This window comes from Spinacia oleracea, chromosome 3, assembly GCF_020520425.1.
Source record: "Spinacia oleracea cultivar Varoflay chromosome 3, BTI_SOV_V1, whole genome shotgun sequence".
Lineage (NCBI taxonomy): Eukaryota > Viridiplantae > Streptophyta > Magnoliopsida > Caryophyllales > Amaranthaceae > Spinacia > Spinacia oleracea.
Window position 1 is genome coordinate 31394033 of NC_079489.1, and position 27301 is coordinate 31421333.

At 36.7% G+C, this 27301-nt stretch overlaps 1 protein-coding gene across 2 annotated transcripts; it reads right to left on the reverse strand.

Annotated features, from left to right (window-relative positions):
* Positions 1–872: 872 nt before the first annotated feature.
* Positions 873–17718, reverse strand: LOC110799407 (pre-mRNA-splicing factor RSE1). 2 transcript variants are annotated; one of them, XM_022004671.2, is made up of 15 exons: positions 17329–17718; positions 16472–16606; positions 16297–16376; positions 16070–16153; positions 15404–15491; positions 15002–15231; positions 12856–14827; positions 11993–12306; positions 11501–11816; positions 11261–11416; positions 10966–11107; positions 10742–10818; positions 5441–5580; positions 1800–1908; positions 873–1477 (listed from the first exon to the last, which is right to left on the reverse strand). In XM_022004671.2, the coding sequence occupies exons 1-15, from the start codon at positions 17503–17505 to the stop codon at positions 1283–1285; spliced, it is 4215 nt and encodes a 1404-aa protein (XP_021860363.1). In that variant the 5' UTR covers positions 17506–17718; the 3' UTR covers positions 873–1282. The 2 variants fall into 2 exon arrangements, with proteins under 2 accessions (XP_021860363.1, XP_021860362.1); XM_022004670.2 differs by having other exon boundaries at positions 873–1480; positions 17329–17717.
* Between the last annotated feature and the right edge of the window lie 9583 nt (positions 17719–27301).

Below are 27301 nucleotides of genomic sequence, written 5' to 3' on the forward strand. Positions count from 1 at the left end.
CCCTAATTGGACCCCTCTTAACCCATTGAGAATCAGCAACGTGTTGCACCACCGACAGAGGAGGGGATCCTGGACCATAGAACTTCCCTATAACTGAAACATCCCAATTGATTGGAGGACCCAAAAGATGCGACGCAGGAGGAGAAACCAACACACCCATCCTATGATGCCTCCAATTAACTTGCTGCCCCCTAGGAGGCATACTTAAAAGAAAATAGTAGAAGGTTGAAGAAAAGATTACTGAGATTTAGAAAAGGACAGAGAAGAACAGAGTAAATAAACTCACAAAAGTTTGAGAAAGCGATTAAAATAAAGAGAGGGATTTATATATTGAGGAATTTGAGTGAGATTGGAATAGTTGCATGAATTAACATGTGGCAAGTGAGAATTACCACAGATGCCAACTTAATTAACAGGAATCTAATTGTGATTGGGAAGGAAAGGCAAGGAAATTTACCGAAATTTCTAGATTATGAAACCCTAAACCCTAGAACTCACAGACAGGAGAAAGAGACTCGCTCTTCGCGAGAGATATTTTTAACGTGTGTGCTTACTGGTTTGTGGGGATATCAATAATATACACAATAACTAGTAAACCTCCAACTGAGTTAGCTTCCTTTATAAAACCGCCAACTCAATTAGCGGTTTACCACGAGTATAGACTAGCATGATATTAGTTTTCCAAGAAACTATTCAATTGTCAAGCCTGTCTTCCCCTCAAAAGAGAAAATGTCAATATGTCATAACTGCCTCACTGCTTTGCTTTCACTTTGGAGTTTTTTTTCTTTGAAAAATTCATTTCAGAATACTGCAACTCAATCGCCGCCTCCCCTTGGAAAAATCAGTAAATTTAGATTCTTTGAAGACAAAAAGGCCAAGAAATGTCATAGTTTTATTTATCAGATTGGGAATAAGTTTGTTATACACATTCTGTACACATATTCCAGCATGACATACATGATATACTGCCTATACTGTTAAGAAAGGGTGCATAAACGGTCTGCCCAAGAACCCCCTCACTAAGAATGGTAGCTTTCATCTTATCAACTGACGGAACAGTCTGCCCAAGAACCCTCTCACTAAGAGTGGTATACGCATTCAGCACCGGAAAGACGTCACAAAATTATAATAAAATTAATTCAGTAGTTGTCTTCAACTTGTGTGCCACAAATGTAACAGCATTTTTGTTGTTCTGCAGTCTAACCCTTGATGCCTCGTATATACAGAAGCTGGACCAGTAGGTCAGATTGAGACATCTCACAAATGCAGATAAACAAGATATTCAATTTAGTACATAGTGAATCCGTTCAAGGAGTTGCACAACCTGGTCGACTGATATGGGTGAATGAGGTGACCTGGAGCTTGATGACACTTCAGAAGTTGCACACGGTAATCCCAACACAGCTTCTTGTTGAATGCTTGTAAGCTCCAAAAACTGGGCTAACATGTCTCCATCAAGCATTGTAGGCACCACAGCCTGCTAAAAGTGAAGAAAAATGTAATTACCTCAGTAACTTTCAAATATGGGACGTCAAGACAGGACAACGGGACTGGAATAAGGTAACTTTGACAAAGCATTTATGGAAAAAGTACCTAATTAACAATATGAAATACAATGTCATTGAATTCCATATTAAGGTTACTTTTCACTAATTTTTTTCTTAGGAGCAGTATTTAACAAGAGTAATTAGTGATCAAAGTTCAATCCTGGAAACAAAAATGAAGAACATTTGCAAATTGTTCGAGAATGCACTTCGTAAACCAAATTTAACACAAAAAAGAACTATCCTTATTTTTACCTGGTTCTCGCGATTCCGAAACTCACTATGATTGTTCCCAAGAATAGGAGCAGTATGAGGGTGTACTGCAAGTCTGGCTTGTACAGGCTTCAAAAGCTCATATTCCTCCCTGTGGCAATATATGAAAAAACAAAAAACACATGACTGAAAAGTCAATAGATCAACTCAAGGAACTGTAAAGAACACCTACTCGTCTATACAACCTCGAATAACTTCAATATTTCTATTTAATAACTTCATTAATTCTATTTGTAAGGGTCCATTTGGTTCAACTTAAGACAAAATAAGTTCAGTAAAAAATGAGTTCTTACTTCTTCTCATAAAATTTCAGAAAATACAAAACAATTTTACATACAAATAGGACAGCTTCAGAAAAAAAAAATAAGTTCAGGTTAATTGGAGATAAGTTCAAGTATTTTTAGATAAGTTCGGACAAAATAAGTTGAATCAAACAAAACATAATTTGCTACAGAGTCGAATAAATGACAACGAACAAGAAATAAAGCAGAAGCGAGAAAAAACTGAGATACAAATAGGTTTTATCCCTCAAAATTCCACAAAGTCTAGGTTCAATGTCTCACATTAAGGGATACCGTGCTACTATAAAACGATGTACAATTAGTTAACAGGTTTGACATAACTATAAAAGCTGTTACCGGAAAGAATAAAACACATATTCATTTGAATTCGGGAATTAGCATAAGTACAGTCTTAACACAAGGTATTAGATTCTGAACCACCCATGATTCCAATGCCATTCCTGAGCAAGCAGAAGCCCATTCAAAATACAAAACATTATACACATAGATCATTTAATGTTGTCACATAAAGTATGTCCTCCTACGACATTAAGATAAATCTGTCACAGTCGTTTTGATTGGAAGGGGCGACACATCATCAACTACCTCGACCTCTATCTCACAATAAAATGTTAGATAAGATCACTAAAGAGACGTTCAAAATAAGAGTAAATCATCTATATACCTATACTAAGTGGAGTTTTTTGGAGGGAAGAGACTTTCAAAATTAGAGTATATCATCTATATACCTATACTTAAGTAGATTTTTTTTTGGAGGGAATTTTCCCTTCTAAACTCACTTTTTTTTTTTTTTTTCCCTTCTTAATTTTAGTTTATCTTGCTAATAGTAAAATTGATTTTACATTTCCCTAAAATCTTTTAATGCAACACTATATTTTCTTCCTCCGTTTTTTTAGTTGACACACTTGATTTTGGCACACAAATTAAGAAGAGGAAAGAGAGTGCAAAAAGGGAAGGTGGTCCATGTCTTTTTCATGGAAAGAGAGGGCAAAAACAGAGGGGTAATCCATGTCATTCATTAACGAGAGGAAAGAGAGGGCAAAATAGAAAATTTGCATTACAAAATTTACTAGCATGAGATATAGCATGACTAATAAGTGGCTAAGATTGTAAGACGCTTTTTTTTTTCCAGAGAGATTCATTTGTTCTTTTGGCTGTGGGATGTAATGGACTAAATCAAAATGGCTCTTCATACCTCTTTGCTTCCTTTCCATGAAGTAGAAGATGGTCGTCTCTTTGTCGTCCCATTATCGCTTTTGGGTCAATTGAAACAACCTCTCTGCAATTGCAGGGGTAAGGTTGCGTACGTCCGACCCCCCCTTACCCCGCTTCTTGCAGGAGCCTCTTTGAGGCAATGGGGTAATGGAAATGAAATGATTATAACTATACATCGTATTTAATAGTATAATTGATTTATTAAAGTTTTTTTTTTCGATATCACTCGTACGACATCAACCGCCCCCCAAAAGGTAAAATCCTGGGTAGAAACAAATAAATAAAAACAAAAATGAAATAAAAAAACAACAAAAATGAGATCAATTTTAGAGTTAATATCATCACATAAAAAATGAGATCTAGAAACATGGGTTAAAAAAATAAAAAAATAAAAAGCTGACTATTTAAAGCTGTTGAAACAATAAAAAAAAATTAAAAAAAAAACCCATATTGCTAATGGTAGGGGTTGACCACCAGTCCACCAGGCGTGCCCACCAACTCCACAACACATTACCGCTGAACCAAAGGAGTTTATGTAGATATTAATAGAGTTTAAGACAAAAAGAAGGATAACAAGGCAGAGAAGGAATCGAACAGCACATCGTGTTATTGTCAAGGCTTTAAACCACTGGAGCAAGTGAGGTTTAATGATATATGCTCACTGTTTTATTATATAACGGATTTCTTTTTTAATCTTTGGGGGGGAGGCTTCCCCCCCCCCCCCCCCCCCCCCAGCCCCCCTGTCTCCGCTAATGCCGGTATGGCCTGATTGTTTTGTGCAACTGTGCAGGGTTTTTGTTTTTTGCGTATCCGGTTTTTTTAAATGCATCACTTGTATTGGCAAATAGTTTTAGGAGGCTCGTGAAAATTATTATTCACTGGTGCAAGTGAACAATATTTATTAAATAAAAACAACAACAGAGACCATGATAGTGATTGCATTTGAGAGATGGTGATTTTTTAAAAATTATTTAAGTGGAGACCACGAGAGAGAGAAACAATAAAATATTTTGAGTGGAGAAAAATGAAACAAACAGAAATAATAAAATATGGTAGAAAGTTACCAAATGTAGAAGTAATGCATTTAAAAAAACACCCACAAAAGGCAAGTGACGCTTTAACAAAAATAGATGTATAAGCAATAAGAATAAGGTGAAGGGAACAGAGCCTAAATGTCTAACAATCTTAGCTAATTATTAGTCATGCTATATCTCTCCGCATTTATATACAAATAGTTATTTAATCTTAGAAGAAAAAAGGGGGATTTTGAACGGTTTAGTAATAAATCCTCTTTTGATTTGAAAACCGCCTAACAAAAGAAAAATATGTATTCTTTTTAAGTGCAAAATGCATTACTCGAAGTAAGAAACTGGAACGTTTGGGTCACAAACTAGTTTATTCATTAAACCAAAGCCGAAACCAGCAAAAATGCAAAATACACTTAAAACTAATTTGGCATCATCTCAACCTTCTAAGTTGTACTTTTTTTTTTTCTTTTATTGTATCCTTATTATACTTATGTTTGTGTAAACATAGTGTATTAAAAGAATATAGAGTGTTTCCTAAACATTTAACCATTTATGACTAATTTGTTTAGACCAAGTTTCGAATTACTTATTCATGTATTAATTTAAAAAGCTGAGCATGGCGGGTACGGTTAAATATTACAAGTCGGAGGATCAAACATGTAAACCCATTTGTTATTATTTTGCAAGTTGACCGGGTGAATTGAGTTGAAACAAAACAGGGGAATTAAGGAATTGTACAGGCATCAAGATTCGAACAAGGGACCAAAGCGTGAATAGAAGAGCTCAAACCAACTGAATTACTCTTATGTGTTAATAATGTACAAGAGCAAGTTATATAGTATATCTCCAGAGAGGAGCTATAGAAATAAAGGAACTGGGGGGCGGGCCTCCACCAGCACCCACCCCCATGGCTCCACCTGTGTTCATGTAAAGGCAGAAGATAACAGCTTGGTAATTTTACATTTGTTAACTCATATAATCAGATGTACTGTGTACAAAGAGTTAAAGAGGCAGTAAAACTCACTACTTATTAGAAAAAAATTGAAGACTATATAGCTCTAGAATCAAAAGAAAGTACCTGGATATAGGGATGAAAATTAAAATGCTTCCAAGTAGTGTCCCAGCCATAATACCATTGCGTGACATATCAGTAACATTATTACCAGCATGGCACTCCTCAAATCCATCTTCAGCAGGCATTTTGTAAGAAAATGACCCCTACCCAGAAACATAAAGCAACATGTACCTCTGAATTAACTTGCAGTTGTTGCAAATAAATGCACAGTATCAATAGTGATAAGATGCAAGAATGCCATGCAATGCAAATGCCTAAATAGTTTCCATGAAACAAACACAGAGAAGAAATAAATGGGAAAAAAAAATTAAAAAATATATATATATTCTTTTGTGCAACCTTAAAACTGGAAATACCATTCTCAAATTATATTTTGGATAAGAATAAAAAAATATTACAAAGAAGAAAACAGGTAGAGGACAAGGTGCCTCTGCGAAAAACAGCTAAAAGTTATTATTATAAATTCGCCCAATTACTTTGTATCTCCCCAATTGTACAAAATCTAAAAGACCCAGCTGACTTTACCCAATAATGAAGCTCACAAAGTTACTTTATCCCATAAAGTATCGCCGGAAGCACAACTCCATTAAAAATTCTACCACTCCAATCTACCCAAATGGTCCACAAGATAGCAATCAAAGCCTTTTTCCACAACAACCTTTAATCATTCGCCCTTCCAAACCCACAAAATGAATTTGTAACCGATTCAAAGGGAAGGAAAATATGGGAGCATGATTCACTATTAGCTCGGCAAACCATCAAATATCACACAAGTTTTTTGTTTATGGAGTATATCATTTGATTTGATCCGTCTCAAATCTCAATCTAGTGTCCATACTGGTTTACATGATTTTTGGTTCGCTTCGGTACCGGGTATGGGTTCGGGTACGTAACTCGCGGGTTGGCTTTAGGTTTGCAAGAGGAGTTTGGAACTTTTTTTTTTGGTTTTTTCTAAAGCTGTCAAAAATATCAGATTTTATGAAGCTTTATCTTAATACTCGTACTCAAATAACATGTATTTCCTTTTCAAACAAAAGCCTATTTTGTGCCTCAGATGCGCCTTAGGTGTTTGTGCCTCTTTGAATGCGCCTCGTCTAGAACAAAAAAAGCTCTTATCCCTTTAATTTAATGCTCATACTCAAATAATATTGCCTCATATGCGCCTTAGGTGCTTCTGCCTCCTTGAATGTGCCTCGTCTAGAACAAAAAAAGCTCTTACCCCTTTTGCCTAGCGCCTCAGCGCCCCTTTTTTATACACTAGTTGTGGGTCACCCTTCTAGCATACCCGTGTCATTTTTCAAGTTTTGATATAAGTCAATTTTCAAATTATGCCACACCACTATCTCTGGCCAAAGATGAGAAAAACATAAGAACCCCAGTGGTCCAATTATGCTACAACCTTAATAACTTGGTTCCATAAGTCATTTTTCAAATATGCCACACCCTTACTAACCCTTGGGATTTGACAAAGGAAATCGAAAGAAAACTATCATTTCCCATGTTTGGTTCTAAAAGTTACAGGGATCTGATAGGAAAGGAAGGGAAATGGAAGGAAAACCATTTTAATAAGATTTTCACTTCTTTTCCTCCCAGAAGTGGAAGAATTTTGGAGGAAAGAGAAAATTAAAAGCTATCAAACTAATTTTCCTTTCTTTACTCATCAATTCCTTCCATCAAACCAAATAATGGAAGATATGTTTCCTTTCCCTTCTTTTCCTTTCTCTTCCCATTTTTCCCTCCTTCTTTTACTAATATTATACCGAACAAAGCAGTATAGTGGATAAACGATTAAGGCACATAAAAGAGTTCAGATGTCTCCAGGTCTTACTGAAACTTCAATGCTTGATTCTGACACAATATGTCATACCTATTTATAAGAAGCTCAAGGTGCATTACGGTGATAACGGCCTCCTTGTGCCAAGGTGTGCCTTGGGTGTGCTTTGGTATGGCACATTGAAGTGAGACGCGGTATATAAACTTTTTTAAAAAAACTGACTGATGTGCACCTCACATGCACCTTGCCTAGAACAAAAAAAAGCGTTGTACCCCAATCACTTAGCCCTTCAATGCCTAAGCTAGGCGCGCCTTTTCCATACATTGGTCGATACGTGTTCAAGTGTCAAGTTGTCAACCTTGACTAATATGTGTCCATTCCAAGTGTCAACCTGGCTGTTTTTGAGAATTTCCTACTTATTTTTAATCCAAAATGATTTGTCAAATACTAATACCTATGCCAAAGTATGAAAAGAAACATCCAAGCAGCATAGCTTATGGTCAAGACTCGTGCCAGATGTAGTTTTAGTACCCATTCTAACCCTTTACCTCACTTTAGGAAATAACAAAGGTGATATACATGATTCCGTTTTCTAGGGAGATAAGCAGGCCAAGTAATGCTCTTGATTACTCAAAATCATAAGAAGTCCGGCTCAAGAAACTTCTATAACCACTTCCCCATCAAAGGTTTGTTTTCACATACCTAATTTCGATACATAAACTATGTCCCACACGCAAGATGGTCCCTTCTCTCCTTTCCAACCCCCAAGGCCCCAAACGAACAAACTCTAAAAGTCCCAGCAATAATGCAATAACCTTAAGAGTCCTTGAAAAGGGAGATCACACACGAGGATGGGATCATGGGAGATTGAATGGACAAGACCAATACAACCCCTTGTAGAAAAACATCAAAATATAACCTTGTTTTTCATGGAGAGTTGCTCAACTAAATAAGAGAGATTTGCACTAATCAATGGAATAAGGCAAGCAACCAAAACATGCCTAATTTGCTATCCATCTTCTTTTTTCTTGCTTTTCAGATCTCTTTTCCTCCATCGGGGAAAGGAGTTGGCTAAGGTGAGTACTTATCCTCCACACAGTCACTTTGGGGGCCCTCCAGAACAATAGTATACGATATATGATTCGTAACATTACACATTATAGAAATGGGGCAAAAGATGACACCAAATTACCAACAATGGTTCAAAATTTTGAATAAATGATTCAGATAAATGGATAAGAGTGTGGCCTTGTCATATTTGAACTAGTTTTTAATCCGATGTGCACCCTTTGTTTCTTAATCTTTATAGGTTTATTTTATCCATTTATACACCACTATAGAATGGACTAGGTGTAAAAGCACAGTTAGATTCTAACATAGTAAGAATATACCCAAGGAATAACTTAAAAATAAAACAAAGTTGTTCCTGCTATTTACTACTCCCTCCATCCTCCATTAAATATCTCATTTCTCACAAAATGTGTGTCCCGCATTAAACTTACCATTTCTCATTTTCGGTGGGTCCATACAATAAAATATTTTTCAATCCTCTTACCTCCCTAATCTCTCACCTCATCTAAAAACATTAAACTATACCCACTAGTTTATTTTTATTCCCCTCTAATCAACAAAAGCCCACTGCAATTTCTCTCGTAAACACTTGTGCCAAAGACAGGAAGTTTAATGGGGGACAGGGGGGGTACTACTTTAACATATCATCTACCACTTTGCATGGTAAATGAAATGGGGCTAATTTATGCTAAGACCAATAATCAGTTAAATAATTTCATTATCATGGAGGGATGATACCTAAGTTTGATCACTAAAACTGAGAGGAAGATGCAACAGAAATTTTACTTACAAGGTGTAAGCTCCTTCTGCTCTTCCAGAAGGATTCCAATTTTCAAAAAACATACCTCAGGTACACTGGCACTAGGTACAAAACACAGTAAGGTGCCAGCCAAAGTGCATCAGAGAGGTCTACAAACAGCGCAGGCACACACCTCAAGCTGCCTCAGCCAAGTGCAAGGCATGGCCCTTCTTGTGCATCTTAGAAGCTGCCTAAGAAGGGAAAGGGATAAAAGAAAATTGACTTGGAGAGATTGACAGACTCGACAAAAATTGGAGCCACTTCCTGTCAAATGACTCAACCACTCAACTTCACAAGATGATGACCCCTCTCTCCACATTTTCTCCTCTCACTCCTTTACTTCTCCCTGTTCATTTCAATCATGGTTTTCTTCTAGTCCTTTTCCCGTTCTTTTTTCTTCTCCTCAATACTTGCTGGTAAAAGCACCTAAGAACGGCCATCAATGACTATATCATCTCTTCTTGGCTAGAAAACAAAGAGAGGAGGCTGGATAGTGTTGGGAATAGGACTTGGGAAGAATGCTGACTGGTCAGCAGGTTGAGGTCAAGGGGACTTAAAGCACCGAATTACCTCGATAACATTGTAAACCAGTCCACATAAAAGGTTAAAACAGACAAGGAAAACGAGAAGAGACATTTTTGTGCAATCTGATATCATCATCTGGTTTCACAGCTTTAACTTTTTCCTAAATCAACACAAAGAGTACAACTATTTTTCCTTTTTCTTTTACCCGATACAAATACATTTGTTTTAGAATTTTCTACGAGCAATTTAAAAGAAACACAAGGAAATTAATAAATCAAACAATACGTTTCTGAATATTTTATTTGTTATAATCTCGATACAAATTTCAAAATGAACAATTTTAAGAAAGTAAGTGAAATGTGAGTGGCTCCGTTACAGATTCGAAAGACTCTTCACGCCTTAGAGTGCCTTTAAAACTGAAGTTCAGACAACGTTTGCCTTCTTTGCTTCCTCAGGATTAGTATCCTTCAGAACTAAAGTTCCTATTAAACCCTAATGTTTTAAGGAACAAGAAAGAAAGCCTGCAATGTTGTTCCTTCTGCAAACAAGGTTTTACACCTTCCAGTGTACTAAGGGCCATAAGGCTATATGGCTATGTTCTCTTTGAATTTATTAAGATCTGATCTGGTATGATCTGATCTCTTGACCTGACATGACCTGGCTGGACTTTGACCGCATTTTGTCACTAGTTTCTATGAAAATCAATTATCACGTGGGTCATGTTAGATTCGCCTCAATGTATTATATATAATATATATAACTTTCACTAATACATAAGAAAGTATTTTTAAGAATTAAATGTAAATGAAAACATTTGGTCTGGCCTGATTCTATCAAGAATAAGTAACAACTTCCTAAATGCGAATGGAGTTACATACGATGTATTAAATTCATTATTTTTATTATTGTTGAAATCTCTCCTCAGCCACCAACACAAAACCTTGAAACAAAACAAAAATTGAAAAACTTCTACGTTTTCTGTCAGTCTTATAGCCTATGGGAATGAAATTTAATAGATAAACTTGTACAGTTGAATCTATGTCCAAGACCGTAAGTGCAGTCTTTGTGAAAAGAATACATTCCAGAGAGATGCAAGGGGTGATGAGAATAAATGCTTAAAACACTCTTTGCTTACCTTCCTGATGCTCATTGCGATCTCGCCTGTGTAATATGAGCAGGTCACTGTTAGGTTGCATTCAGGACTGGCATAGTCTGGGACAAAGAAACATGAAGTTAACGATCCCAAACATGTCATCTACTAAAGCAAGATACATTGAAGAATAAAGAATGAACCCTACGTGAGTAGCTAGATGAAATTAACATCCTAACTGTCTAGAACAATGAGAAAATGAATCTAACCTTCCAAATGGGTCGAGGATGTCAGGACAGCGATGCTTCCCTTACGATCAGAAACAAAGGCAGTGTTGAGATTAGTAAGCAGACAATCAGCAACTAACCTCTGACCAGGATCACAATAGATCTGCTCCAGTTTCTTTGCATCCTTGTGTTTTTGGACATGGAGATAAGCGTTAGCACATTCATTGTACATTTAACTGAGTAATGCTGAGAATTATTTTTTGCAAAAAATATAAAATTCTTCGCTAACCTTTAACATAGAAAGGAGTGTTTACTAGAAGAAGCCAGCAGCAATTACCTCATGATAAGAATAAAAAAGCACACCATCACGGCAATCACCAACAGCAATTCTGGTGAAGTAGGCTGTCAATGAGACTATCATAAACCGCGTTCTTTCAACAGCATACCTCTTGAGTCTCCTGGGATTATCATTTTGAAAGCCACAAACATAGAACTGAAAACAAAAGGAAAGTGGATGCTCAATAACTGTCTTGTACATCTCATAATCATTAGGATCAAAGGAAGGTTAGCTATTTACAGCGTTGCCAGAAGAAGCCAAGAAGTAATGATCAAGGTAAGGACAAATTGCAAGCACCACTCCAGGCCAAGTAATTGAGTTAAGAAGTTGTAGCTGCCAACCTTCAGAATCTTCATGCTTCACTTCATCACAGCTATTATCATCCGGGCTACTGCAACGGCTGCTATTAGACATCCTTTCAGCAGTGTACCCAGCAGCTTCACAAAATGGCGAAAATTGTTGCATAGATGAACTCGGTTTCAGACGCATTGTCATAGACCCACTATCCGAATTGGGCAAGTGCTCAAGGCGGAGCATTATCAAACGCCCCTTGGTACTGACAAGGTTATGTCCAGTTAGGAAGCATACATAAATAGGATGTATTAAACTATTAACTTTAAATAACATAATTTTCTCAAATAACATAAATAGCACTTTTAACTCTGAACTTGGTGAAACCAGAAACAAAAAATATTCCTGCCCGAAAATAAAAGGAATCCAAGATATGACTACCTTTCAGCTTCTCCACTGGGCATTATAGCTGGCCCAGTAGATAAATTGGTCCCAACCAACAATACCTGCTGATTCCCGACCTGCACAAACTCCATGCATTTTCCAGTTTCACCCCCGTCAAATTTATAAGACGAGAGCACCGAGCCACTAAGGGGATCTACACAGCAAATATCAGAGGAAGACGAATCGGGGTTATTCAAGTCAGTTCTCATCACGAGCAGCAACCTGCTCTCACTATGATACAAGACCTTTCGTGGAGTTCCATCCAGACGAAACCTTTGCACATTAAGCCTCTTACTGTGCACCATCTCCACCTAAAACATCGAGTTTTCGCTATGTTATCACTAGAGGAAAGCTCTACATACTAACAGAACCACTACTATAAAACACAAAAGCTGGTGTTGCAGTATATTTATCATAGAGATACCAGAAAACTATCAGAATAAACAAGTTTCCACATACGTTTAAGTAAGGTTATTTCAGAACATAGGTATAAAATCAGCTTCATTCCCCAAAGCACCAAACAGAAAGAAGAAAGAAAATTATGCATTGGTGTATACACAGGATTTTTGTTATGTTGCTGAGGTAACATGTACTTGGCTTTTATTTTGAGGAACCTTGTGCTCTTATCAACAAAGTTTAGGTCAGACTGTTCATTCATTGCCAGAAAAAGGCCCCATGAAGGCATGAATTAGCTGCCATGAAAATCAGATTCACTTAATTGGCCTAACACATGGATTATGGAACACTATTGCCAAAAAGAAAAAAGGAAAAAAAAAACAATAGCAACAAAAAAGGAGAAAAAGGCATCTAACAATAGTATTAACCCCATAGTCCAACATACTACAGTAATGAAGACTCACCAGATGCAGACAGTTCTCTGCTACAAATAAAAGTCCCTTCGGACATTCAGCTGAGCATACAGGAGTCACATAAGTTGAAGGTTCGAATGAGATTGAAATGTATGAGAGGCTGTGCCTGGCAGCTTGGACTAACCAAGGCCTGTCGCTGAGAGCAATAACATCAGCATCTAATGACTCGCTGAGAGGAACAAGGAACACGGGAGTAATACCAATCCGACGAATCGCGATTACTAGGAGATGAACAGGATCGTTATCCTTTGGCTTTTCATAAGAGTTGACACCACTAAGCTGTGGACCAACAATGGCTGGAGCTGATGCCTTCAACAAACCAGATTTTGAAAACAAAGAGGTCCTATAACTGGGAAAATCAGATACACGGGATGCTGTAGGCCACTCAAAGCGTAACAACATTCCATTTCTTAGTCCAGAGAGGATATACAACCTATCAACCAGCACAAGCCTTACATCCTGCGGAATACAGCCACTGATAGCAGTACCAGTCGTATTTGTCAGTGATATCATTCCAGTGGCAAGAACTCGTATGCCTTGACCATGTACATAAGATAGAATTTCAACAGATGGCTTGTGTGTACCAATCACAACTGTATTGCCAATATCAAACCCAGCTGGGATAGGGCCGGATTCTTTTCCTATGCTGTGCATTTGGGGAATAGATATGCAAGACAATTCACTATCAAGTCTAACATGTTGCATCTCATATACTTCATACTCGTACAATGATAGCAATCTAACACCAAGTATTATAAGGAAACAAGGATTCGCTGTAGCAACAATTATCATGTTGTGTCCAACTGCACCTAGGCTGATGCCAACATTATCAGGAGACCATGAGGTACCTGCGGGGGAAGACACTGGAATGCCTTCAGGATGGGCAACTGAAGTAGGCAAGCAAAGTCTGACAGAACTTTGATCAATCTGAACCAACACATTATCAACAACAAGACCGCATGCTAATGTACAGATATCAGGTTGAAAACCAACTGAGTCAGTTACATCAGTGAAGCTTACACCGACTGACAACACCCTGGTTTCCTCAACAAAAGAAAGCACGAGAAAAGAGTGATTAGAATCTTTTACCCTCATCTTAACAGCCCATATGGCAGTTATTCCTTGATATATAGGAGCTGTCCTTATTAATCTTTCTAGATTTACACCATTTCTGATTATCCTCAATGATCCATCAGGAGCCATTCCACAGCAAGCAAAAATTTGATCCTGCTTTTCGTCGTGGTAATCCATAACTGACATGTCTAGGATGGGCGCAACATTTTGAATAGGACCTATATATTGAAGATATTCATCATCTACCAATTTTAGGACCATACCATCATCCATCTCCACAATTGCTGCCAGAAAGCCACCTTTGGTCCACAACAAGTCTTTACTGGGGAGACCAACAAAAAGATTAAGAGATAAGAAGGCCTTAGGACCATCAGGGCCATAAGTGATTTCAATAGAAAAATATTCCCCAGACTCCGTCGAGAATATCATCTTTGGTTTCATATCTGTTCCTGGTTCCCAACTCCATGAACACACATACAAGGGTACAGATTTAGCACGGCGCATATCTGCATCAATGCTCATGGGATCATTACCCTTACTAAAATCCATGCCATAGTCCTGCAACTCTAACAGAGCACGCGCAGCAATGAAACCTTCATCATCACCATCCTGAATCTTGAAAGGGTCTTCCATACAACTACTCTCCTCCATCAAATCAATTGGAGTGCTCAGGTCTGTTCTTTGCACACAACATGGGTTACAGGCATCACTAAGATCCATAAGTAGGATATCACCAACCCTGAATAAAAATGCAAGTCCCCGGGATCCAGGAACTTCAGCAATAGTATGTGCTAAAGGTCCGCTTTCCATAAACCTAGAAAGAACATGGATAGCATTTTCTCTGACATCCCATCCCAAAAGAAGCAGCTCATTCAAGAACGATTCCATCCTACAGATTTTTATTTTTTTTTATTCGAGGGACATAAAAAGATAATCTCAGTCATCTCACTAGACATAAAATAAAAATTGTAAAAAGTATATATAAATATTAAAATAAAACAAGACCCCCAAGCATAGATAAGAATAGAGAACTTCACATATTTGGCATAGCTGATCATCATACCTAGTGACAAGAATAGCTAGTACAGGATTGCGCTCCTTACTCAATTCGTCTGAATGCTTTGAAATGAAGCACATACTCCATATAGTGCCATTTATACAACCCACTGGAGGTGTTGGAGCAGAGTCACCTACTTTCTCTGCAGGCAATGAATTAACCAAGACAGACTGCCTGGTTTGCTGGAGTCCTATGTCAATCATATCATCCTCTGGTTGAGGAGGATAGATTATACGCTAGAATGAAACAAAGGAAAAAAAATTCAACTTCGAAATCAAACCCTATACATAACAAAAATAAATAACTAACTAAAATTAAAAGTTAAATGTGCATTCCAAGCTCAAAAGTAGATTCCAGGCTGAAAAGATTTTTTTATAAAGTATTAAAGAGATCTCAAAAGACGAATACCTTGTCAATCATATCAACATCACTTGATGCTGAAACAGAAAAAAGAGCTACACGTTCTTCATATGCACTAACCGCAATGTAACAGCCACTGGAACAAATAGCACAAGTCAACATACAACACCCTCAGCTAGAAGAAGAAATTGATGGAAAACAGTACAAAAAGAAAACAAGCTTTGTATTGAATGTCAACTATAATTAGGAAGAGAAATTCAAGAACAAGATGCAATTCCTGGGACACAATCTTGAAATCCAGGCATTGTGGCACAGTCGTACATACAACAGGCACACAAGAACAAAGTATGTGTCAATGTATTAGTCAGATGAACCAAGATCAAACATCCAGGCATCCAGCAATCAAACTTTCATTCTCATATGCCTTTCATGATACTGGTGAGTAATGATGCATTTACACAGTAATATTTCTAGTGCACAACTCGTGGAAAAAAGAATCCAGCAAATCGCTAAACTAACAACTGAATGGTGCTTCAGCAGAGAATCCATCACCCTAATCTAATCAGTTTAAAAGTAGTAAGAAGCTAATTAATATTAATGATGAGGCACCAGAATTTAGCAACAGGGCAAAGCATGGCCCAGATCAAGTCTCCGGATACAGCTTTAAAAGAGGTGGCCGAAGCACATTACAATAACTTCGGAACAAATACTTACAGGGAATCAACAGCAAGCATTCTACCAATCTGATGCCTGGAGTTGCCAGGGCTTGAAAGTTGAACATGAGTCACTGGAAAGAACCTACCCAGACAAAAAAACACAAAAATAAGTCTCCAACTAAGTTATAATTAGTTCACAAGCATGAAAAACTACGAATACATCCAATTTTTTATATTAGAAGGAGAGGAGAACCCAAAGAGAGAGGCTCAAACTGAGATTAGAACCTGTGCATTTCATTACAAAATGTGAGAAAAGAGAGCTTTCCAGAATCAGAAATAATAACTAACAAGTCTTTCCCAAGAACCTGCGAAAGGAATACAATTTGCTTTCAATTACCCCATAATAAAGAGAGATGTATCCATAATGAACAATAACATGAGGGTGCATATCATGATAAACCTCTGAATTTTGGGTACGGAGTTTCTTGTTCCAGGGAAGAACAGCCACGTCTTTTATCACACCAAATACTGGTTGCTCACATATTGATTGCACCACGCCATCCTCACCAATAACTACCAACTCAATAGATGTCTCCTGCACGAGTCACATTCAAACCATTTAGACAAATTCATAGACTACCAAGTGACTATTCCTAGCTCAATTTGAATTCACTCCAATTGTTTCATTTCTACGTGATACCGCCATTTCGTGACCTATGACTAACCCGGTATGTATTTTTTAGCCAAAATAAATATCCATGTAAATGGTAAACAGGACATAATAGAGAAACAAACAAGAGAAAAGAAAAACACAACCTCACTTCACAAAGATTAAACTTCAATACTGAATAAAGAAATAAACTAACAGGAAAAACAAAATCCCCTCATGGCCACTTAAGTACTCCGTAAATAACACGAAAACAAATATAATATAGGGGATTACAATTTTTACCAAAAACACCGTCAGAAGACAAAATGAGGTAGCTACACTTCACTTAAAAGAAGCGAAGCAGCAGTAACTTTGGAGTTCTACATCCCAAATAAAAACACTAGCCATTTTCGTCATCAATACAAAGAATTTCGTAAAGACAATAGCACAGTCTTCGTCACCGATATAAAGAACTCATTTTTCATAAACTGAACATCATTAGTTTGATTAAAACTAAACCCCCAATAAAATTGAACAAAATCAAATAAAACCTCCAATAATGAATTAAAAAAAATAACAAAATAGATTGATTAAAAACAATAGCAGGGAATCAATATTCGCTGAAATTAAAACTAATCAACATTGATTGAAGTGAACGAAAAGAAGACCTTAGCGAGAACGATGTCGTAGGAAAAAGGGGAGCGAATGTGGCCATGAACAACTTGAAGAACAACGGAGCTCGGAAGAACGCATTTGGCGAGATAATGAACGTCATTAGACGATTGAAATCGGGACTTTGCTGCCGATGTTGATGAGGAAGATGATTCTTCTTCAGTAACCGCCATTTTTTTGCGAATTTCTGCAAGTTTCTTTAGGGTTCATAGATGATTTGGTATCGAATAAGTAAATTGACGAAATTAGAACAGTGTAGGAATTGTTGTGAACTTGTGATTGTGTCGAAATGAGTGTGGAACTTTTAGGGGGACAAGCGACGGTTATTTGTTTGGCTTTCTCACTCTCTTCCTTCTTGCTCAACAAGAGCAATGCCAATTACTGTTGTTATTTTTTCTTTTTGTTGTTTTTTTTTTTGTTTTTGTTGTTGTGTTCTCTTCTCTCAAACACCGTATACTAACTTATCTAAAGATATTCCTCAAAAAAAAAAAAAAAAACTTATCTAAAGATATAAAATAAGAAAATTTATTCTTATATTTAATACGAGTAGAAGGCAAATTGGAGAGCCATGTATCCTCTCTTGGAATTTAAAATTTTATTATATTTTACTTAAGAAAAATGAAAAGGTTCGCAACTTCTTTTCCGTCAATTCCATCAAAAGCATAATTTCCCTTCATGTTGTTTCATCTTCCTCCTTCCCATTCCCTTTAACACTTATTTTGCCTCTCTCCTTTCACCCAAATACTTATGTGTTCTTTTATTTGGTGTTAGCACCCGGTTTGCCCTTAGGGCTAATCCGGATTCGGGGCGAGTTCTGGGTGGATAGGTTCCAGTCCCCTCCCAATGTGTTTAGAGCAACACCAATGGTGAGCTACAAGATGTTGTGGCTAAGTTTGCCACATCAAATTTTTAACTACAATTGATTAAAACTATAAATTATCACATTGGTGGGCTACAATACTTTGTAGCTCCCCATAATATTTAATTTAAATAATTTATTTATTTGAGCTATATTTTTCTTGAGCTACGTAGCCCAAAATAGCTACAAGGTTTTAACAGTTGCTTATGTCATTGTTGTACCAATGGTGGGCTACCTGCTCACATGCTCATTTTTTTATGAGCGGGTCCATTTTGTGACCATTGGAGTTGCTCTTACTCCCCCCTCCCCCCTTTCGCTTTCCAGATGAATGGAATTGTGGATTACCCATTATATTTTATCTCATGTTTCCATCAAAAGCATTTTTTCCCTTCCCATAAATTAATCTGTAAACTCTTTCCTCTTGATCAGATCCTTTTAAAAAATTTAATTTCCTCGACCTATAAGAAACTTGTGTTGGTATGATTAATCTTATTATTTGTCAATTACTATTTCGGTATTTTATATAGTGTTAACATTCTTTATAGGTTTGATTTTTGGTTTGTTTCTAATTTTTGTTTATGCGGTTTTTTTTCCCTGAGTCGAGAAGTCATGAAAATGAAAACATCTAATTTTTTTGCAATATTTACAAGTTTACCATTACTAGAATAGGGTAGCTAGAGGCTTGGAGCTGTTAGATCTAATTACGATGAACGCTTCATATTCCTTCTCATTCCTCTCATTATAAAGTGTCTTCTCATTTGAGTGTAAATCTAATATACATATATAAAGGAAGCATATTTGCTGAAATATTAGAGCGCCACCTAGGATTACTAATGGTTTCGGCCAATGAAAAATAAGATTTCTAATTTTTTTTTGTAATAAAAAAATCAAGTGTCACGTAGATAATTAGTTAGGTGCCATGTAGATATTTTAATTAATTAATTAATTATTAATATATACAACCCCATCGAAAATCAAACACTCTAATAATTAAAAAATAATCGATTGCCACGTAGATAATTAATTAGGTGCCACATAGATATTTTAATTAATTAATTAATCTAATATATATATAAAGGAAGCATATTTGCTGAAATATTAGAGCGCCACCTAGGATTACTAATGGTTTCGATCAATGAAAAATAAGATTTCTAATTTATTTTATACATATACATAGGAGTTTTAAATATATACATGAGTTTTATATATATATATATATATATATATATATATATATATATATATATATATATATATATATATATATATATATGTATTTGGTACATACATAGGAGTTTTATATATATACATAGGAGTTTTATATATTTGGTACATAGGAGTTTTATATATTTGAATTAAAAAAATCGATTGCCACGTAGATAATTAATTAGGTGCCACATAGATATTTTAATTACTAATATATACAACTCCATCTAAAATCAAACTCTAATAATTAAACAATAAAGTTAAAATAAAATTCATCCAAAATCAAATACTAATCTAAAATAAAATAAATAAAATTCAATTTAAAATCAAACAGTAATCCAACATTAGAGCGCCACGTAGGAATTCTAATGGTATCGGCCAATGAAAAATAACATTTTAAAATAAATTTTGAATTAAAAAATTTGATTGCCACGTAGATAAATAATTAGGTGCCACGTAGATATTTTAATTAATTAATTACTAATATATACAACTCCATCTAAAATAAAACTCTAATAATTAAAAAATAAAGTTAAAATAAAATTCATCCAAAATCAAACACTAATCTAAAATCAAATAAATAAAATTCAATTTAAAATCAAACATTAATACAATATTAGAGCGCCACGTAGGAATTCTAATGGTATCGGTCAATGAAAAATAACATTTTAAAATAAATTTTGAATTAAAAAATTCGAGTGCCACGTAGATAAATAGTCAAGTGCAACGTACATATTTTTATTAATTAATTATTAATATTACGCATATATAATTTCATCCAAAAACAAACACTCTCATTATTAAAAAAAATCTAAAATGAAATTCAATGGAAAAAAAAAAAAAAAAACTAATCTAATAAATAAATTTGGTACATACATAGGAGTTTTATTTAAACATAACAATTTAATAGTACCGTGCATCGCACGGGAAAAAATCTATATATATATATATATATATATATATATATATATATATATATATATATATATATATATATATATATATATATATATGTGTGTATATATATACATAGGGTTGAGATCCGGTGAGAAGTGATTTTAGGTGAGAACGGTGAGAAGTAATCCTGGCCGTACAAATGAGCTAATCTTACTCATATTCGGCATCTGCATTGCAACAACCGGGACTATTAAAAAATAAAAATTAACAGGATAAATACTACAGCCTCCATTCCTCCTCTCCTCTCCTCTCCTCTCCTCTATCTTCATCCTCCTCATTCTCTCTCCTCCATCTTCACGTTCCTCATCTAGAGAGTATGGTAAATACAGATACATGGGGAATACCACAAAGATACAACAACGATGAATTGGAGATACATCACAGTTAGTTTACAGATACATCGTATTAGGGAATGCAGATTTTGCTAAAGGAGTTGGAATTCGGTGGAGGGGGATATAGATTTTTGGTAAATTTTCATTCAAAATTACTGACATCCTGTACGTTTTAAACAGAAAGAGGGAAACAATGTCGATTGACCCCTGCAAAAACGCTTTGCAAAAGTTCCGAATTCATATTCAATGTTTGTTGATTGGTCTGGAAGAGGCGAAGAGCTTATCTACCAACGAGACAAGAAGCAGCAGGTCTTTTTGTTAATTGTTTCTATAAATCTTTCTTGATTTATCTGCGATTTTCCGCAATCACAGTGATTCTATACGGATTTCCAGTTGTGGCAATTAGCTCAAATTTTTTGGTGTATGAGAATTGAGAAGTGTAGTTTATTCAATTGTGCGATCGAATTTGAAGTATTATAATAATAAGAATAAAGTGTATCCTTTTCTTACTACATCATAGATACATCAATGTACGGGTGCAAGTAAAATACACCATAGAAGGCATAGATACATCAAGCAAGGAATAAAAGTACATCAAACCTACAAACTAGATACATCAAGAAAAGAAATAAAATTGCTTGTGTTTTATTTAATATATTGGAGAGGAAGAGGAAAAAAAATGGGGACAAACTTTCGGTACTAGTAAGATAGTCAAGTGGCTAATTTGTTAAAGGAAAGGAATATCAAATGCTTTCCAAAGTACCAAAGCTGCGACGTGCATTTATTTTCCTCTGTTAGATTAAGTAGATCGATTGGCTATAAAAGCCTGTCCGTGTAATTGGATTAATCCAATGACATATATTTCGCGATTGAAATAACGAAGCCTGGACAACTAAAATAAAGCAGAACATCACGTCATCCCGAGTTCAAGACACACTCCTTTTCTCTTCTCCAACTGGCCAAAGCCCCACCCCCTATACTCCATCTTCATCTTCTTCGTCCCCTCAAAGTGTGAGTTGAGAAACATATATAGATACAATCAAAATATAATAAAGATACATCACAACTGCATTGGAAATACATCATAAATACTTAACCAATACATTCATAAGAATGTGACAAGACTAGATTTCTGCATTTTCTTAGCGTCATTTTCGTGCTCCACATCCAATAGTAGACATTTATTTCACAGTGAGAAGAGAAGGAAATGAGAAAAAGAGATACATCGACTGTGTATTACAAGTACATCGAAAATACATTGAACATACACTGGAAATACATCACAAATACATCAAATTTTCTAGGATAGTCGTATATGTATTTGTTGCCATAATTGTTATTGAGGAAGGAGATATTAAGTTTCTTATGTTAATCTGTTAAAGATGAAGAATATAGAGAAGAAAAGGGAAATTGAATTGCTCACTCAATACGTCTAAAACAGTACACTAGCATGCTCCTTATATAGAACTTGCTGACAACTAACTACCACAAAACTAGGAACAAACCCAAACTAAAACTCCAAAACAAACTCCTAATATTCTGCCATTATTCTCAGCAACTAATCCTACTATGTAGGATTCAACTAACAGCTAGTTGACTACGACTAATTGAACTTAACATACCCTCCCTTAAACTGAACTTTGCAAAGGATCAGTTTAATTACATAAATAAAGCCTTTTATCAAACAGGATTCTTCATGGTGCAGACTCCAAGTAGCCTTCTAAACTTCACAAAGCTGTCCAGTTTGAGAGACTTTGTGAACACATCAGCAACTTGATCAGCACTCCTGCAGAAAACTAGATCAATGATTCCATCTTTAGATAGATCACGTAAGAAGTGATATCTAACATCGATGTGCTTGCATTTTCCATGAAACACTGGATTCCTTGAGAGCTTAATAGCTGAACTGTTGTCACAAAATAATTGAGTAGAATACTCCTGCTTGAACTGAAGCTCTTCAAGAAGATTTCTTAACCAAAGTGCCTGACTTGCACAGGTTGCTGCTGCTACAAATTCCGCTTCAGTGGTTGATAAAGTGACTATAGGCTGCTTCTTTGAACACCACGAAACAGCTGCAGAACCCAACATGAAAGCATATCCAGTAGTACTTCTTCTGTCATCCAAGTCTCCAGCATAATCACTATCACAAAATCCAACCAACTCTGATTTTCCACCTTTGCTGTAGAAAAGCCCAAAGTCTGTAGTCCCCCGTAGGTAACGAAGAATTCTCTTTGCAGCTAAGAGATGAATCTCTTTTGGGCTTTCCATGTACCTGCTAATCATACTCACAGCATGCATTATATCAGGACGAGTTGCTGTCAAGTACATCAAGCTTCCTACTATCTTCTTGTACAAAGTACTATTAACCTCGTCTCCTGAAGGATCCTTCACAAGCTTTATACTCCGTTCTGTTGGAGTTGTGACAGGGTTACTATTGGTCATACCAAACCTGTCCAACACCTCCAGCAGATACTTCTTCTGACACAAAAAGATTTCAGTGGCAGATTGAACCACTTCTATCCCAAGAAAATAATGCATCATCCCAAGATCAGTCATATCAAATTCATTCATCATCGATATCTTAAAATTTTCAAACATGGCTCTATCATTTCCAGTATAAATCAAATCATCCACATATAAGCATACCATAATCATCTTTCCACCATTGTCAATTTTGGTGTAAAGTGTATGCTCATATGGGCATCTTTTAAATCCCTCCCTTAAAAAATAAGCATCTATACGGCTGTACCAAGCTCTTGGTGCTTGTTTCAGTCCGTATAGGGCCTTTTTTAATTTGTAAACCTTGTGTTCACTACCAGGATTCACATAACCAGGAGGTTGATTAATAAATACCTCTTCTTGTAGTTCTCCATGCAAAAATGCTGACTTCACATCTAACTGGAAGATGGGCCATGAGTTACAAGCTGCCAATGCAACAACCAACCGAATTGTATCATGTCTAGCAACTGGAGCAAACACTTCTGTGTAATCAATCCCTAACTCTTGCTTGTATCCTTTAGCTACAAGACGGGCCTTGTATTTTTGCACATCTCCATTCTCTTTCAGCTTTGTCTTGTACACCCATTTCACACCAATGGACTTCTATCCTTCCGGAAGATCAACCAGCTCCCATGTATTATTTCTCTCAATGGATGTTATTTCCTCATTCATAGCATTTTGCCACTTTTGTTCTCTGGCAGCATCTTCATAGCTTGTGGGATCACAATCTGAGAACAAAGCAAAATGCGTGAGGATATCATCTGAATCATCATGACCAGGTAGTTGTACCTCAAAGTCTGACATCCATCTTGGCCGCCTTCTTAATCGAGCGCTTCCAGGTGCTCCTTGTTGCTGATCATCGTTGCTGGGAGTTGCAACTATAATAATGGGACTTGCAGGCTGATTTTCAGTAGGAGTAACTACTTCTTGTTGGGGTTGAATTGTTGCAGCATCCTTTTCACTGTCAAGATGCACTGGAATTTGCTTAACATTACCTGTGTTCTTCCACGACCAAAAGTTTTCTTCATCAAAGACAACATCTCGACTGGTGAGCATCTTCTTAGTGATAGGATTATATAACTTGTAGGCTTTCGATTGACCACTAACACCAAGAAAGATGCATTTTTCTCCTTTGTCGTTTAACTTTTTTCTTCTTAATTTGATCTGGAACATGAGCATATGCTATGCTTCCGAAAACTCTGAAGTGATCAACATCAGGCCTTCGTCCGCTCCAAGCTTCTTCAGGAGTCATGTTCTGAACAGAAAAAGTGGGGCTTCTATTCAGAACATGAATGCTCCAATTCACTGCCTCGGGCCAGAAACTCTTAGGTACTCCACTCATCACCAAGAGACTACGCACCATATTCATTATCGTGCGATTCTTCCTTTCACATACACCATTTTGTTGAGGTGTGTAGGCTGCTGTGAGCTGTCGTTTGACACCATGCTCCTCACAAAAATTCTTAAATTCCTGTGAGTTATATTCACCTCCCCGATCAGTGCGAAGCATAGAGATATAACTCCCTGTTTCTTTCTCAACCAATGCTTTGTAATTTTTGAAAGCTGTAAAGGCTTCAGATTTATCCTGCAAGAAATATACCCATGCCTTCCTACTTAAGTCATCAATAAAGGTAATAAAGTATCGTTTACCTCCATTGGATGTGGGATTTATTGGCCCACAAAGATCAGAATGCACCACTTCAAGCACTCTCGTTGCCCTGCGAACTTTTCCTTTCGGAAATGGGGCTCTATATTGTTTGCCAACTACACAGTCTTCACACACTTCAGATGGGATTGTTATTGAAGGGAGGCCACTCACCATATCTTTCTGCACCAATGTCTTCAAACCACCAAAGCTTAAGTGCCCATACCGGAGGTGCCAGAGCCACGCTTTATCCTTCAATTTTGCTGAGAGACACAAGTGACTCACATTCTGAAGGTAGAGTGGAAACATTCTGTTTGCAGTCATCTTCACGTTGGCTATCAAGGCCAACTTTTCATCTCTTATCGTACATGCTCCATTCTTTATGCAAATCTCATACCCCTTTTCTTGGAGTTGACCCACACTCAGCAAATTCTTCTTCAAAATAGGCACATAAAGAACATTAGAAATAGTGTGGGTTGAGTTTCTTTCGGTTTGGACTGTTACCTTTCCTTTCCCCATGACATTCACGCTTGTGTTGTCACCAAACTTGACAGCATCACGGTAAGATTCATCTAACTCGGAGAATGCCTTCCTTTCTCCACACATGTGGTTGCTGCAACCAGTATCTAGATACCACATTCTCTTTGGAGTATCTTCCTTTTCTTGAGACACCATCAGTAAAGAGATCTCTTCTGATTTCTCTTCAGTTTCAACATAATTGGAGTTTTCGCCTCCTCGACCATTCAAGTTAGTTCGACACTCATTCTTATAATGTCCAAAGTAATGACATCTATGGAATTGAATTTTGGACTTGTCTACTGACCTTGATTTATTTCTCCATGACTGATGTCCTCCTCGACCTCTCCATTTCCCTTGATTATTGCGTCCCTTGTAGCTTCTGCCTGTACTTTGATTGTCATTATTAGATGACGAACTAATATTGGTTGTTACTTGTAAGGCCTGCTCCTCGTCATCTTGTCTGCCTAGCTTCCGCTCATGAACTCGCAATGAATTCTGTAATTCATCAATTGAGAGTTCATCCAGATCCTTTGATTCCTCAATGGAGCAGACAATAAAGTTGAAATCTTTTGTGAGGGATCGAAGAATCTTGTCTACGACCATGGCATCATCCTTCTTTTCTCCATGGACCCGCATCTTGTTGACGATTGTCATCATCCTTGAAAAGAAATCATCAACTGATTCTCCTTTCTTCATACGCAGACCATCAAAATCCTCACGAAGTCCCTACAACATCACCCGCTTTGGTCTTGCGTTTCCTTGGTACTTCCTTTTCATGGCATCCCAAATATCTTTGGAGGAATCTTTGCAAAGAATGGTCTCCAAGATTGATCTGTCTATAGCCTGAAACAGATAGTTCTTGGCCTTGAGATCCTTCAACTTCAAGGCTTCAAATTGAGATTTTTGTGCATCTGTCAGCCGCTCTGTATTGGCTGGTTCTGCTACGCCAGAGACTACTACAGCCCAGAATTCCTTTGATCTTAGGAAATTCTCCATCAACATGCTCCAATGATCATAATGACCATCAAACCGAGGGATTGCAGCCTGAACGAAATTCTCAGATGCCATGAAAAAGGACTGCTACTACAGTCTGCAATACAATTGTTCAGAATTTTTGTGGACGCTCAAACTCACTCTTCTCAGTAACCAAGCTCTGATACCACTGTTAATCTGTTAAAGATGAAGAATATAGAGAAGAAAAGGGAAATTGAATTGCTCACTCAATACGTCTAAAACAGTACACTAGCATGCTCCTTATATAGAACTTGCTGACAACTAACTACCACAAAACTAGGAACAAACCCAAACTAAAACTCCAAAACAAACTCCTAATATTCTGCCATTATTCTCAGCAACTAATCCTACTATGTAGGATTCAACTAACAGCTAGTTGACTATGACTAACTGAACTTAACATCTCAATGGCTTGAGGACGAAGTAAAAGAAAAATAAGGGAATTGAGATGATGGACAACCAAAGACCATTTTCGCACCCGAGATCAATGCACTGGTGAAAGAATTTACAGTTTGATTAAGCTCCAAACATTAGGATGAAACAGGGGATCGATATGGATGGAAACTCACAAGCACTAAGCTCCCCTCTGGATGGGTTGTATGCCACTGATCATCTCGAACAAAAGCAATATATTTGACAAGAAAAAGGGATAGAGTAGAGGAGAGACAAAAATAAAAATGGGGTTAATTTTGGTTGATTTGGATTATGGGGGATTTGGGTTAATTATACGAATTTGGATGAGAAAGAGATAAGGAGGAGACAGAATGGTATAGAAAAGTGCATGGGTAACCAATTAAATAATGGGGTTCATTTATACAAGGAGGCCCGCAAGACATGAGCATCTCCTATATGTTTAATTGTACCGAGTAATATGTAAGGAGCGCGCAGATTTGTGGCCATTGGATGTAATTAATCCGACAATGTAAAATACTTCTCAC

Bases quoted from the DNA above. Each gene is read 5' to 3' on its own strand.
- LOC110799407 (XM_022004670.2), bottom strand. From the start codon at position 17,505: ATGGCGGTTACTGAAGAAGAATCATCTTCCTCATCAACATCGGCAGCA. The intron at 14,828-15,001 runs GTATGATGATCA...AAAAATCTGTAG, and splicing joins CTAGCTATTCTTGTCACTAG to GATGGAATCGTTCTTGAATG. The intron at 1,481-1,799 runs GTAAAAATAAGG...CTTCACTTTTAG, and splicing joins TTCGGAATCGCGAGAACCAG to CAGGCTGTGGTGCCTACAAT.